This window comes from Nothobranchius furzeri, chromosome 16 (assembly GCF_043380555.1).
Source record: "Nothobranchius furzeri strain GRZ-AD chromosome 16, NfurGRZ-RIMD1, whole genome shotgun sequence".
Lineage (NCBI taxonomy): Eukaryota > Metazoa > Chordata > Actinopteri > Cyprinodontiformes > Nothobranchiidae > Nothobranchius > Nothobranchius furzeri.
The window spans coordinates 20,584,484-20,601,059 of record NC_091756.1 but is presented as its reverse complement, the minus strand read 5'-3'; the positions used below and the strand labels follow the sequence as shown (position 1 = coordinate 20,601,059).

Sequence of the window (16,576 nt, the reverse complement as noted above, 5' to 3'; positions counted from 1 at the left end):
ACGAACAACGTGTGTTATTAGGGAAATAGTGGGCGAGCTGCATTGATGCAGGATTGCGCATGCGCTGTGAGCGGTTCTGATACTTTTTGGGTCGCAGCGCCGCTTCAACAGTGCGATACCCTCACGAAGGAGAAGCAAAATATTAAACACGTTAGAAGTTTGTGCGAGCTCACGATTGCTGATTGGTAGCTGGTCACGTGGTGTTTATCGCCTCTCGTAACCCCCTGTACACTACACGACGCTCGGCGCAAAACTCGCCCCGATCTCGTGGATTCTCGCACAAGTGGAAAATCGGCTCAAAAAAGTGAAAAAGCCGCACAGTGTACGCCCGGCTTTAGGGTCTCTAATGACCTTCTGACTCACAGTGATGCAGAGGACTTCGACCTGACTGCAGCCTGTTGACCATCACCTTCTACTGGAGAGGCTGAGAGATTGGGTAGGCCTATCAGGAACTGCTCTGAAGTGGTTCTCCTTTTAGCTGTCTGAGCATTCCTTCTCTGTGGCCATCTCCATGTTTCGGTCGTTCATCACATCCCTCACCCATGGTGTCCCACAAGGTTCTTTGCTGGGGCTCCTACTCTTCCTCCTCTGTTTCCTCTTCAGCACATCCTGAGCTCCTTTAAAGGACTCTCCTACCATCTTTTACGCAGATGATATCCATTTGTACGTCTCCTTTAAGCCCCATGAGATGTCTAAGCTGCAGCTATTACACACCTGCTTAGACTCTATCAAAACCTGGATGGCTGGGAACTTTCTACAGCTGAATGAAGATAAGACTGAGATTCTCATCTATGCCCCAGACAAGCTGGTTCCCAAAGTCAGAGAGTCTCTTGATCAGCTTTCTTCTCACACCAAACCCTCTGTCAGAATCTTGGTGTGACCTTTGACCCAGCTCTCACCCTGGATTCTCATGTCAGTTCTCTTGTTCGCTCTTCCTTCTTCCATCTCAGGAACATTGCTAAGCTGAGTCCCATTCTGTCCCGCTCTGAACTTGAGACAGTTATCCACAGCTTCATCTCCTCACGCTTAGACTACTGTAACTCTCTTTTCACGTGTCTGAGCAGAACCTCCCTGAACCGTCTGCAGGTGGTTCAGAATACCTGTGCTCAGCTTCTGACCAAGTCCTCCAAACAAACCCACATCACCCCGCTTCTCCTCCAGCTTCACTGGCTGCCAGTCAACTTCAGGGTTCATTTCAAGATCCTGGTTCTGGTCTTTAGGGCCTTACATGGACAAGCACCATCATACATTGGTGATCTCCTCAGTCCTCACACCCCCAGCAGGTCCCTGAGGTCCAGTGACCAAAGATGGCTGACAAGAGCAGGAGTGGTTTGTCAGGCCCCACAGCTACTCTTAAGCAAAGACAAAGTCTGTCAGCACATGGCCAAATTGATTGAAGCTTCTCAAGTTCTTCAAGGATTTTTTTTTTCCTTTTTCTTTTGTTTGTAAACTGCTACATTCTAGCTGTGCTCAAGGAAATAAGCTTCAAAACACTGGCCAAGGGGAAGAGACAGAACACACAAGGTATATCTCTGGCTACTTTGCATGTGGCTTCTCTGTTTTCCACTTGGACAATGCCTGATGGTGTCTGGAGATGAAATACCAAGTAATCGGGTGAACACTTCATTAATTGAAAACCCAACCCTTAATTTCTATGGATATGGATATCACGTTGCTTATTTAACATCCTGGCAAAACAATCAAGTACATCAAACTGAATTTAAGGATGGACAACATATTAAAGGCAGCAGAAATACAAGCTCATTACTTTTCCTTCTACTCCTATTGAGTGGTCATATACAACTGAATCCTGGTCCTTCTGGCAAAAATAGCTGGGATTTGTCTACTGGTGTACAGTCTAAGGAGTGTCTGCAGCAGCAACAAATGGCCACAAATAGTGTGGAAGCGCTGAGGATGTCTACAATTCCTGCACAGGATGGAGATATTACACTTAAGCTGAATCATCATGCACTTAATCCTTCATCAGTAAAAGTTGGAAATATTAAACTTTCTGTAATGAAACAGGATACAAAAATCTCTTAACCTGCAGCACAAAAGCAATGTGAACTGAATTGTTTTCCAACAGTAAATCATGCAAAGGTGATCTGGGATCCAGGGACTAAACCAAAGGGTATACTTGGGGGCCATCTTAACATTCGTAGCATTATGTCAAAGCAAGATGAAGTCCAACACTTACTAAGTGACTCGAATTTAGATTTTTTAGCTCTTGGTGAAACTTGGCTAAATAGTAATGTCTCAACGAACATGGTTGATGTCCCTGGTTACACCTGCTATAGGAGGGATCGACAGTGTGGAAAGGGAGGGGTGTATTGATTTACATAAGAGAGACTTTTACATGTTCCGTTATTGAATTGGACACTTGTGGTTTAGAATGTTGGCTTTTAACTGTTGTGCTTTCATCAATGAAATTTAACATAACGATTTTATATAATCCACCCTCTCATAATGATTTATTTTATGAACATCTTGATAAATTATTGAAGTCACTTAATGCACGAGCCGAAACTATTTTAATGGGAGATTTTTATATAAATTGGTTGGATAATAGGAAAAAGGAAAAACTCAAAATGATTGCATCTAAACACAAATTGCATCAAATGATCACTAAGGCTACAAGAATCACCCAAACTTGTAAAACACTATTAGATTTAGTTTTCACAAACAAACCAGAGTCAGTTGTTAAAACCTACAACCTCTTAACTGGCCTCTCTGATCATAATATGACCTTGATTGTTAGAAAAGAGTAAGAAATGATTAAAGACAGGTTTTTTTGGGCCCGCAATAAAATGTCAACAGACGGGAATCCCCACACAGAAACTGCTCCAATTTGAACATGAACTCAAAATGTGAATTGGGAAAATCTATCAGAATGTTAATCAGTACTGTGATTTTCTAATGAAAGTACTTTCAAATACAGTCCAGAAGTTTACATGTGTGTTTAAAAATAATGGGAAACAGGCCGATTTGCCCTGGATAAATTGTAATATTAGTCAACTTATGAAAAAGAGGGATTTACCACAAAGTTTGTCCAGACAAAATTAAGAACTGATATGCTGGTCTTCAAAGAATAATAAAGTGGTTAGTGAACTAAGAATAGCAGTCTTCTTTTTTTATGCAGCTGTTTGCTGAATCTCACAGGGCAAAAGTTCTCTCATTTGGAAACACATGCATAAGCTAATCACTAGGAAATCTAATCAAATTAAACAAATAATTAAATTAAATTTAAATGGAGTAGTCCATTCTGTTGATGTGGATATTGCAAATGAGTTCAATTCTTTTTTTTTTTGTTAAATCTTTGGATGAGCTACATTTTAAATCCTGCCGTGTTATATGAGGAGGTGACAGATTCTCCCACATCCTTCTACATCACAAAGGTGGATCAAGAGAAGATCAACACAATCATAGACAAGTTAAACATTTTGAAATCTAAAGATACATTTGACATTGATATGTCTCTAATTAAAAAGTATAGAGCAACATTATCTAGACCTACATCATATTTGGCAAATGTATCATTTAAAGATTGTGAATTTCCTCATAATTTTAAAACAGCTGTTGTCATCCCAATTTTTACATCTGGAGCACATGATGATGTGCGCAATTATCGGCCCATTTGAATTTTACCAGTAACTTCATTGGTGAAACATTGGTGGCCGAACAATTGATGAGTTATTTGGACACCAATCACCTTCTTAACCCTAAACAATTTGGATTCCTCCCAAAATACTCAACAGAAATGGCCATATGCAATTTTACAGAAGCCTTTAAAGGTAGTCCGGACCAAGGTAAAGTTGTTGGGGCAGTATTCTTAGACTTTAAAAAAGCCTTTGATACTGTAAATCACAACATCCTTTAGTTGAAACTAAAACAAATAATCTTCTCTCAACAGGCTTTAATGTGGTTCAGTTCATATCTTGAATCTAGACAGCAATGTGTAGAAATAAACAATGTTAAATGTACAATGCAGAAATGTAAGCTAGGTGTACCACAAGGATCAATACTGGGCCATTTGCTCTTCTGCTTATACATAAATGACTTGCCTCTAATCTGCAAAGATGCAAACTGCCAATTGTATGCGGATGATACAATAATTTATGTAACTGCTGCCACTCCTAATCAGGCTGCACAATTATTAAATAAGCAGTTAGTTGGATTATCCCAGTGGTTGCAGGAAAACTGCCTAACCTTAAAATACACAAAAACAGTCTTCAGAGTAAACATTGATAAACAGGAAATCAGGGAAGTATCAGAGTTGAAATATTTGGGAGTGATTCTGGACTCCAAATTAAAATTTAAGTCACATGTTAAGAAAATGTCCAAGACTATCAAGACTAACTGTTTTCGTTTGATAAGACCCTGTGTATCTACCAAAGCAGCTCAAATGATATTTTCGCATATGTCATTCTGCTCAATTATCTGGGGTCAGGCCTCTAAATCTGTTATACAGCCAATAATGTCATTATACAAGCAAACCCTGAAGGTTTTTGATCAGAAACCAGTAAAGTGGCACCACTGCCAAATTATCCAAAAAAAAAAAAAAACACTTGCAGAGTTTTGACAACTTTCTTAATTTTTCATTTATGAAAACAATATTCAAATGCATCAATAGTCTTGCCCCTGAAGTAATCTGTCAGTTAATAGAAAATTACAACACTGTAGGGATGAGAACAAGAGCTGGGGTCAGTGGGAACTGCAGGGTCAAAAGGTGTAGAACGACTCTGGGACAATAATCGTTTTCAGTCAAAGGGTCACAGTTATGGAACACATTACCTCTGGATCTGAAGTCACTGACAGACTTGGGGCTTTTCACAAAAAAAAAAACTGAAGCACTGGGTGAAAAAACAACACTGTGAACATTGAAACATTGAAACATTTTATCTGAATATGTAACTTTTTAGATATTTTCATGTCGTTTTATGTATTTTATTAGTGTAACTTGCAACCGCATTGTATTTATATATCTGTTATTTTAATTCTGTTTAGATATAAATGCCTAACCAGGGACGAGGGCTGTAAATTAGCTTCAGGCTAGAAGCCTTATGTATACTGCATCTGTTGCTTATGGTGATAATGTTTTGTTGTACCGTCCCTGTAAAAATAAAGCAAAGTTAAGTAAAGTAAACCTACTGGTTGTGCAGCACCAGGCTTAAGACCAAGGGTGTCAGATCATCTGCTGCTGTGGCCCCCAGACTCTGGACCTCTCTCCCCCTGAGCCTGAGATCAATGGATTCCGTGGTCTCCTTTAAAAAGCAGCTGAAAACTCACCTGTTCAAGCTGGCTTTGGTGTGACCTTCGTCACCACCCTTTCCTTATTCTGCTCTTTCTGCTTATTTCACCTTTCCTGCGATCCACTGATTTCCCTGTTTTCACTTTTTCCTCTCCCTTTCCTTAATCAGCTCCTCTAAATCTGAAACCATGGTCTTGATTCAGAAAAGGGGACAATGCCTTCTACAGGTCAGGGACAAGGTCCTGCCTCAAGTGGAGGAGTTTAAGTATCTCGGGGTCTTGTTCACGAGTGAGGTCAAAATGGTGTGTGAGATTGATAGGTGGATTGGTGCTGCATCTGCAGTGATGCGGGCGTTGTACCGATCTGCCGTGGTGAAGAGAGAGCTGAGCCGGAAGGCGAAGCTCTCGATTTACCGGTCGATCTACATTCCTACCCTCATCTATGGTCATGAGCTTTGGGTAGGGACCGAAAGAACGAGATCGCGGATACAAGCAGCTGAAATGAGTTTACTCCACAGAGTGGCTGGGCTCTCCCTTACCCCCAAATTCCACTACCTGCGCTCCGCTCCGCTCCGACATGAACGCCGGAGCAAAATCGGTCCCGTTCTAGTCAATCAGAGCAATGCCACTACTGCGGCCGTGCTCCGGCAGTGCGGCGCCGTGCGCCGCCCTCTGTTCCGGCGTCCGGCAAAAATAGAATCAATCCTATTTTCGCTGGACGCCGGAGCACCTCCGCAGTAAATGGACAGAAATCACAACTGCCCAACAGGAAAAGGAGCAAGCACAACTTCCGTTTTTCACAATAAATCGATAAACAAAAGGCGTTTTTTGTTTCATATGCACAGGTTTAACAACATTTAACAACTATCAATGGCGGCTGACGTTTAAATGCACAAAAGTAAGCCATAAATACAGTTTCTACTATCAAAGTAGTCACACTTTGTTGATCCAAACACTGCTGATCTCTCAACACAAATGATGGGCAGATTAAACAGTTCATGCCGATGCTTCTCCCACACAACGGGTGTTTGGATCTAACTTCCGCGTTTATTGCTTGGACTGTATCGCAAGATCTCGAAAATCCCGCGCATGCTTGTTTGCCCACCTCAGGTCTCCGCACCGGAGCGGAGCCGTTATAGAGCGGGTACCAGTAAAAATTGAGTTCGGAAGCGAGCGGCTGCGGAAGGCGGGGGCGGAGCGGAGCGGAGGTAGTGGAATTTTGGGGTTAGAGATAGGGTGAGAAGCTCGGTCATCCCGGAGGGGCTCGGAGCAGACCCGCTGCTCCTCCACATCGAGAGGAGCCAGTTTAGGTGGCTCGGGCATCTGGTCAGGATGCCTCCTGGACGCCTCCCTTGTGAGGTTTTCCGGGTGCATCCAACTGGGAGGAGACCAAAGGGAAGACCCAGGAAACGCTGGAGGGGGCTGGCCAGGGCATGCCTTGGGATTCCCCTGGAAGAGCTGGCCCAAGTAGCTGGGGAGAGGGAAGTCTGGGCGTCTAGACCTAGGTTGCTGTCCCCACGACCCAACTCTAAGCAGTTGAAAATGGATGGATGGATGAAGTGCTTCGTGATTTTATCTTTAGAGGCGCTATATAAAAGTTTGTTTTCTTTCTTTCATTCACATATTTTCTAAGACACTTGGACTCTTGATAACCTCCACGATCATGTTTCATGAGAGTTTGGTTGTTTCAGTTGATAGTAGATCTGTTGCTTGAAGGACCGGATGTTTTGAGGGAGAATCCTAGTGCGGCTGGGCCCTGTTTGCAGCGGTGGCATCCGCCAGGCCCGATGGTTTCCGGGTTGGTGTCGGTGGTGGGCGGCGGTCGGCTGGTCCGCTCCCGACGTCCTACTCATCCGAGGTACGGCTCTTGGAGAGGAGTCGATCGGCGGAATTTACAAGAGGTGATTTACGAGCCATCAGGGTCTTCATTATCGGATGGGAAGGATAAGGACGTCTCGGCGCCGGAGGTTTGCGCTGGTGAATGCCAGGTCTATTATGAACATAACTTTTATTCTGAAGGAGTTCTTTGAGACTCATGGCCTGGATTACCTGTGCGTTACGGAATATTGGGTTCCCAAAGGTGAATCTGCTGCTTTTGGGGAGCGACTACAGGATGACTGTGCCTATTTTAGTGTCCCGAGACTATCAGTGATTTTTAAGTCGAAGTTCACTTGTAAACAAGTGGATTCGCCAGTTGTGCCTACTAGTTTTGAGCTTTGCCTGTTCAAGCTGGGTCATGCGTCCCGACTCTTGGTTGCACTCCTGTACCGTCCACCAAGGTCAAATGCAAACTTCTTGGAGGAGTTCACAGAGTTCCTTGGTGAAACTATTCCTAAATATGATCAGGTTTTAATTCTTGGGGATTTCAACATCCATATTTGCTGTCATGATAAGCCTATGGTGAAGGATTTTTTAAATCTTGTTGACTCTTTTAATCTGTCTCAGTTAGTTGACCAACCTACACAGGTATGTGGGCATATCCTGGACCTTGTGTTGTCGTTTGGGGTATCTACTTCCAATCTGCAGGTTGGGGAGGCCTTTTTCTCGGACCATAGACCTGTTTTATTTAATGTGCCTTTCCCCTGTCAGCCTGTGATGCAGTGTCCTCCTGTGAAACTCTGCCGGGTGTTAAAGTCCTCTACGGCCACTGAGTTTTGTTCAGTGTTTGGGTTGGTGGGGCAAGGGCAAACTGCTGGTCCTAGTAGCACTGATGAGCTTACTGCACATTTTAACGCAACATGCTCGAAGGTCTAAGATATTGTAGCACCTGTGCAGGCTAAGAAACATAAATGTAAAAAGGAGCCATGGCTAAATATGACAACTCAGGACTTAAAAAGGAAATGTAGGAAGGCAGAGCGTAGGTGGAAGCGGGATGGGCTTCAGATATCCCTGGACCTACTGAGAGATAGCTGGGTAGCCTACCAGAAAGTTGTGAAAGAGGCGAGAATCAAGTTCTTTGCTGACATTATTTCCTCCAACTCACAGAATCCTCTGATTCTTTTTAGCACTTTGGATTCTATTTTAAACGCAAATTAACCGCTGGCTATTGAGTACACTACAGAATCCTGCAATAATTTCCTCAACTTCTTTGAGGACAAAGTGGGGAGGACGAAGGCTTCGATCACACCCTCCAATAACCACCCTCCTCTGCGGGGTCTTGCCCCAGGGCTCCCAGAGAGCTTTTATCCAACATCTCTCTTAAGCCCCCTTCAGACAGGTCATGAAAAACGGAAATGTTCTGGAATCTGTCCGTAAGACCTTTCTGTCTGAATACAAACATCCGGATAACGTGTTCCGGAATTTATCCGGACGAAGCCCCTAGTAACAGGTCCGGACTTGTTTTGGACAGGGTGGCTGCTTCAGACTGGTGAGGTAAAGTTCCGGACAAGAGGGAGGGGGAGGAGGAGGGGACCGGGGGACGCTGTGCGCACCTATATAGCCCGCTGCTGTAGCATGCGGCGAACCACGGCAGCTCGCCTCCTACGGTACCGTCTAGACGCGCGGCGGAGCGCTTCACACCGCTTCAGTGATTAACCATTGAGCTTCATCATCCAGGTCTCTTATGCGTCTTCGTGTGCGCAGAATTATGCTTAAGCGCCTCGTGATTTTTATCTTGAGAGGCGCTATAGAAATGATATTTTCTTCTTCTTCTTAACATGAGTCTGATTCTCTCTCCCCCCACCCCCCACCGCCATCAGACATCTGGAACTTTTCCCTGCTGTGTGAACGCAGCCGAAAGGACAAGTTCCGGTACAAAAGTGGTGTGTCTGAAAACACAGTTCCGGTTAAAAACCGAATTGAATTGTCTGCAAATGTTCCAGAATGTCTGTCTGAAAAGGGCTATAGAGTTGGAGAAGGTGGTCAATAGTCTGAAACCATCTGGTTCTGTATTCTGTATCCCTGCTAAACTTCTAAAAGAAGTTTTTCCAGCTGTGTCTCCTTATGTTTTAGAAAGTATAAACTGCAGTCTACTATCGGGTGAAGTTCCCAGCTCTTTTAAACATGCAGTAGTGCGCCCGCTGCTGAAGAAAGCTGGCCTAGATTCGTCAAATATATCTAATTATAGGCCTGTTTCCACACTGCCTTTCTTAGCTAAGGTCTTAGAAAAACTTGTGTATGCCCAAATGATATCCTTTCTACATGAAAATGAGATGCTAGAGATTTTTCAGTCTGGGTTCAAGTCTCTCCGTAGTACAGAATCAGCCCTGTTGATGGTTTTGAATGATTTCATGATGGCAAACGATTCTGGGGAGGCTGTGGTTTTGGTGCTCTTGGACTTGATTGCGGCACTTGACACCATAGACCACAATATCCTGATTGGTCGACTGGAGCACTGGGTGGGAATATCAGGCTTAGCACTCCAGTGGATAAAATCTTACCTGTCAGGGAGGAATTTTTATGTAAGACTGGGGGGACTGTTCATCGGATACTGCTGATTTGCAATGTGGAGTGCCTCAGGGATCAGTACTGGCACCTCTTCTCTTTTCCCTCTATCGGCTGCCGCTGGGTGACTTGTTTCGTCGGCACAACGTCAAGTTTCACCTGTATGCGGATGACTGTCAAATCTATTTACCTGTATCATGCAACAACTCAAGCTCTTTTAAACCGCTCTTGGACTGCTTGGAGGAGGTCAAGCTATGGATGGCTCAAAATGTATTGTTCTTCAACCAGAATAAAACCGAGACTATCCTGTTCTGCCCGAAATACAAACATGGATGTGCCCAATGGATTGGCTCTCCTTCATTAGCGCCTTTTGAGAAGGCTGTGGTCACCAACCTGGGGGTGAAGTTGGATGTTGAGCTCTCACTGGACACCCAGGTCAATGGAACAATCAGATCCTGCTATTTCCATCTCAGGAGAATAGCTAGGATTAAGCCGCTGCTATCACGTAAACATCTGGAAACTGTCATCTACGCCTTCATTACCACCAGACTGGACTACTGTAACTCGCTTTATGCAGGCATCAAGCAGGCCTCCATAGCGAAACTACAGCAGGTCCAAACTGCGGCAGCCAGGTTACTGACTGGTACCAGGAGATCTGAACATATCACGCCTGTCTTGGCATCCCTACACTGGCTTCCAGTCTCTTTTAGAAGAGTTTGTTTTTAAATGTTTAAATGAGTTGGCTCCACGTTATCTGGCAGATCTGATCCATCCTTATATTCCCACAAGGAACCTTCGGTCAGCACAAAAAGGACTGTTGGTCGTTCCTAAACACAGACTACAATCTCGAGGGGGTCGTGCTTTCTCGGTGCTGGGGCCGAGACTCTGGAATGAGCTACCTACATGGGTTAAACAGGCCACCACGCTCGGCAAGTATAAGAGCCAGCTGAAAACTCACTTTTATTCTTTAGCTTTTATTCAGGAAGAGTCCCGTTAACTGATGGCTTTGCACATTTTGCTGCCCCACCTAGATTTTATCTGCATGTTTTTGTTGGTTTTTTAATGGTTTTATATGTTTTTGTTTTTTTTTATGTTTATTTCTGCTGTGCAGCGCTTTGTTTGGTCCTTGGGCCATGTGAAGTTTGATTGAACATTATACATTGTTGGATACATTTCATATTTTATTGACAGTTACATAATTGTGACCATTTACGAAACGGTACAATTTTAACATTACTGCAGCACTAAAGCCGAGTTGGTACAATATTTTTCTCTGAGTAGTGGTTCCTAAATTATTCCAGCTAACAGGTGAGAAAAAGCTGCATTTCTGTAATGGAAATGTAAACAACACCTACATGAAACTGTAAAGCTATTTAAAAAATTCTCAATTCACACTTATGAAAAAAACACTCAGGTTGAAATTGTGCCTCTCAGTATTAATAAAGTAAATAAGTCTGTATAATGTGCAGTAATATTGTAAATGTGACAGGAAATGACATCATAACCTCAAAATATTAAAATGTGTTTCTCTAAAAATGCAAGGAGGTAAACTAAAGGTCAAAATTGTTTTCATGTGCATTTATTAGTTTTCCCTGCACAATTGTACAAAAGTAAGCCGTCTGAATTTTATTTTCCTCACAAAAACACGACTAGACCACAGAACGCTGGCTGATCAGCTGTATCAGCGCCACAAAAAGAAAAACAATTGAACTACCAGATGTGTGGCTACGCGAGTTTGGTTCAGTTCGGCTGACCCAGCAATCTACTCCTGACCTCTATTGCCAATAACAACGCTTGCTGCCACCACCGAAATGCTTTTCTAACCAGGGGAAACCCCAATATGTACACAAATTGTCACATTCAATGCTTTTCCTCCCTGCGATGGACATTTTCTCCTTTTAGACAAACATTGTTTAACTGTTATTGGCATAGACATCAATAATTGGTGTCTGTGGTTACCGGCAGTTTGTTCAAACAGCGGACTTCTTCGGACTCTGATTGGTTCTTCTATTTTCTAGTAAGACATGGATTTTTTTTATTTTAGTTTCGTTTTGGTCTGCAAAAAAATATTTTGTCAACGAACACTCACCTGTAGCATTCAAAGACCTTGTTCCGGGGGATGGGTGGTGGTGATTTTAGTTGTCCCCTTTTTCACGCCTCTTCTATTTGCAGATGTGCTTTAAAGAGATTTTTTTTTCACTTTAAAGTGGATAATTCTTGCTGGAATTAACACTGGAAACACGAGAAGGGCTGTTTACCTGCTGCACTTGATATTTACTCTTGTAAATAACTCTGCTGAAGCAGAAACATCAGTGTAATGGTCATGTGACACTGGGGCATTTAAAATATATTTTAAAAACATTTCCCTGCAGCATCTCAATTGTTTGAATATTTGTGTCTTTGTTTAGAACAGTCTGTTAATTGTTTGCTCATAGGTACTCTGCTCTGAAGAGGGATGGTCAGCGTCTATCTGTCTTGTTGAAGAAAGGTCACAATGTTGTGGCCAAACCTGCGCGGCCTGTCACGGTTTACAGCCTGACTCTGCAGGAGTTCAAACCACCACTCTTCACCTTGGGTTAGTCAAGGCTTCAAAATGCGATGCTGGGGGGTATTCCAGAAAGCGAAATTTTCCCAAAACTAGGCTTCCTTTTGAGATTCCTGGTGTAACCTGACAAGAGAGGCGTCTAGGAGGCATCCTGACCAGATGCCTGAGCCACATCGACTGGCTCCGCTCGACATGGAGGAGCAGCGGGTCTACTCCGAGCCCCTTCCAGAGCTTCTGACCATATCTCTAAGGTAGATCCCAGCCACCCTGCAGAGAAAACTCATTTCGGCCGCTTGTATCCACGGTCTTGTTCTTTCGGTTACTACCTAAAACTTGTGGTCATCGGTGAGGGTAGGAACATAAATCGACCGGTAAATCAAGAGCTTTTGTTCAGCTCTCTCTTCACCACGACAGTGCCCTCATCACTGCAGACACAGCACCAATCCACCTATCGATCTCACGCTCCATTTAGCCCTCACTCGTGAACAAGACCCTGAGATACTTAAACTCCTCCAGTTGAGGCAGGACCTCATCCCTGACCTGTAGAAGGCATTCTACCCTTTTCTGATTTAAGACCAGAGGAGCTGATTCTCATCCCAGCTGCCACCAATGACTATGCGATACTGCAAAGCCGCATCAACCAACATAGCCTAACAACATCCAGAGCCTTAAGGAACTCCGGGCAGATCTCATCCACCCCTGGGGCCTTGCCACTGAGGAGTTTATAAAAAGTAAGAAAATAAATAATAAAATCATAATATCATTAAATAATGAAACGATGTTGAAATCTAATCATGTCAAATGACTAAATAAAATCATAATCAATAAATAGTTAAAATCTACTCTAAATAGATGGATCTTGAGCCTGGTGTTAAACACATGAATGTTCTCTGAGGTTCTCCGGCAGCTCGTTCCATAGGCAAGGGCTGGAATACTGGAAGGACACCTCCCCGTGAGTATGTGTCCTGACTTTAGGGATAAGCAGGAGATGCCTGCCAGAGGAGCGCAGAGTTTGTGAGGGTTCATATGGTAAAAGCAAGAGATAAGAAGGCTCAAGACCATTAAGACACTTAAAAACCAGGCCAGCCTCATTGGTAGCGTATGGGTCACTTGTCTATTTAGGTGAAGCCCATCCGCTCCAAACAGGTATCTCCTGCCCCAGAAAATGTTAAAATTGTCTATAAAAACCAACATTATGGATCACGGTGGCAGAGGAAAGCTAAGTGTTTAATGATGAAAGTCTGCTAAAACGGCCAATTCCTCTGCCCATGGTGGGAGTGGGGCCAGAGCTAAAAACAGACACATGCATTGGTCTTAAAAGATTTAAAAGGTAAATAAAATCACGCTTGAGGAGCTCTGACTGCTGCTTACGGACATCGTTGGTAACGGCGTGGACGATTATTCTACTCACTGTTGTATGCTTCTGGATGAGGTCTGGGATGTGTCCTGCAATGTCTATCACTGTAGCTCCAGGGTAACAGAATGCTTGGTGGGTCCCAGCTTCAGTCTGGGGGTTGGGGCGACGTGGAGGGCTGCAGGTGTCCAGCGAGAAGAACGAGGCTCTGTTCTTTACTTCCATTCTCATTTATCTAGCATCGATTAACAGGAGCTGCCTATGGCTAATGAGCCTCGCTTGGATTAGAGGTGATTGAATCCACCCGAGAATCATTCGTGGAGCTGGTGAAACCGGAAGGGGAGGTGGAACGCTATGTAAAGCAGGGATTTATCAGGAGATCCCTGATGTTCTAAACTTGCTTTCTGGAATACCCCCCAGATCTGTTTGTCTGTGCAGCATGTTGTATGTTGTTTTCTTCCTCAAATGAAATAATTCTTCTTGTGTAACAGATATTGAGTGCGGTGGTGGATTTTATGTTCGGAGCCTGGTGGATGACCTGGGAAAAGGTCAGACCACATTCTTTTTCCTCCTGTTGGTTGCAGTTCAGCTGTAATTTTACTTCACTAGAGTCTCTGTGTATGTCTCTTTACTGTAGCCTTGTCATCATGTGCTCATGTGAAAGAGCTGATCAGGACCAAACAAGGTCAGTTCACCCTACAAGAGCACGTCTTATACGAGGAGAAGTGGACGCTGGAGCATGTCCTGAAGTCTCTGCATCCCTGCCCAGAGGGGGGGCAAAGGTTGGACCATCCAGAACCACCACAGGTCAACACCTAAGGATCACTGGACCCATCTCTCAGACCTTAGCTTTTCACATCACAGCATTATCCAGCATATGGCTTAATAAAGTGTTGTGATACGCTGCTGACTGTTGGCCTTTGTTTTTCAGTGTCACTATTGTAGTGTTGGAGAAGGCCGTGAAATGCAATGGTTAAAATACTTCCACAGACTGCTTCATCAGTGTGCCACAGGTTAACTGTCTGGTCTCTAAACCAGAAAACGTACTGCTCGTGACCTTGCCACCGGGAGGTTGAAGCCGTAACAATCTCTCTCCTGCATTAGACTCTGCGAACCACAAGGTCTCCTCACAAGACTTGACTCTTTATACTTTAATACTAGAGTTTTATTCGGTATCATAAACAATTTCCTAACTTTGGAAGTAATTTACAATCATGGTCGGTTTTATCCACAATTCATGTTTTATCTAAAGTGATTTAATAATGTCTTGACTGCTTTACAGTAATGAATTAATCAACAGAAAAAGGTTTATTATTTCTTGACTTATTTTAGACCTTAATGCAATTATCTAATCAACCAATCACACGGCAGTTGCGTCAGTGCATTTCAACCAATCACACGGCAGTTGCGTCAGTGCATTTAGGGGTGTGGTCCTGGTCAAGATAATCTCCTGAACTCCAAACGGATGGTCAGAATAAGAAAGAAAGGTGATTTAAGCTATTCTGAGCGTGGCATGGTTGTTGGTGCCAGTATTTCACCATCTGCTCAGTTAATGGGATTTTCACCCACAACCATTTCTAGGGTTTACAAAGAATGGTGTGAAAAGGGAAAAACATCCAGTATACGGCAGTCCTGTGGGTGAAAATGCCTTGTTGATGCTAGAGGTCAGAGGAGAATGGGCCGACAGACTCAAGCTGATAGAAGAGCAACTTTGACTGAAATAACCACTCGTTACAACCGAGGAATGCAGCAAAGCATTTGTGAAGCCACAACACGCACAACCTTGAGACGGATGGGCTACAACAGCAGAAGACCCCACCGGGTACCACTCATCTCCACTACAAACAGGAGAAAGAGGCTACAGTTTGCACCAGCTCACCAAAACTGGACAGTTGAAGACTGGAAAAATGTTGCCGACGAGTCTCGATTTCTGTTGAGACATTCAAATAGTAGAGTCAGAATTTGGTGTAAACAGAATGAGAACATGGATCCATCATGCCTTGTAACCACTCTGCAGGCAGGTGGTGGTGTAATGGTGTGGGGATGTTTCTTGGCACACTTTTGGTCCCTTGGTGCCAACTGGGCATGGTTTAAATGCCACGGGCTACCTGAGCATTGTTTCTGACCATATCCATCTCTTCATGACCACCATGTACCCATCCTCTGATGGCTACTTCCAACAGGATAATGCCAGAGGTGGAAAGAGTACTAAAATTTCCTACTTAAGTACGAGTACCAGTACTTTGATAATTTTTTACTCAAGTACAAGTAAAAGTACTTGCCTAAAATTTTACTCAAGTAAAAGTAAAGAGTATTGTAAATAAAATGTACTCAAAGTAAAAGTTACTTAGTTACATTTTTGTCAGCGTAAAGATGGTTACATCAGTGCAAAACCACAACACCAGTTCACAACACACTCGTGTGTGTGCACGCCAAGCCCCCACAATGCGGCTCAAAAATTGACTCCAACCCGGAAGTACCAAAAATTGCAGTTCCACCCTCATGCACTAGGGGCTGGTGTCAGAAGCGAGCAAATCGTCATTGACTCCCATGTTAAAAATACCAATTTCACAGCAGAAATAAACATGTTTACAGCCTGGTACCAAAACATGTTTTTGGTTTAAATGATCTAGTTTACACTCATGACAACTCTGAGGGGGGTGAATTTTTTTCTCACTCTTCTGTTTAAGTGTATTAAAAGCCTAAAATTCTGTATAATTAATGAGCATCAGACCCACGTAACCACAGAGCTAGCTCCGTGGAAAGGCCTCAGTAGAGCCTCGGTCTGGCTTGGAAACGGCTCCGGGATTTTGAGTCTCTGTGTTTGTGCGTTCTTTTTTGGATATTTTTTGTGCAATTGTTGGACAAAATGACTTGCTGTGGCATTAATTGCACTAATAGAGCGTCCAAGGAGTCTCTACTTCATTTTTTCGGTAAGTAAAATTATGTTTATGTATTTTAGGTCACTGCCGAGCTGAGCTTAGATTTTAACATGTACTGTTTAACCATGAAATTTAAATGTAATAGGGTAAAACCCAGTGCATTTA

At 43.4% G+C, this 16,576-nt stretch overlaps 1 protein-coding gene across 1 annotated transcript in view; it reads left to right on the top strand.

Annotated features, from left to right (window-relative positions):
- Nucleotides 1-14,439, top strand: part of trub1 (TruB pseudouridine (psi) synthase family member 1) — a 67,943-nt gene extending 53,504 nt beyond the window's left edge. The window contains exons 6-8 of the mRNA XM_054735184.2: nt 12,066-12,205; nt 14,021-14,077; nt 14,167-14,439. Coding sequence (XP_054591159.1) covers nt 12,066-12,205; nt 14,021-14,077; nt 14,167-14,348 — 379 coding nt within the window. The 3' untranslated portion in view covers nt 14,349-14,439. The remainder of the gene's footprint in view (nt 1-12,065; nt 12,206-14,020; nt 14,078-14,166) is intronic.
- Nucleotides 14,440-16,576: the final 2,137 nt, after the last annotated feature.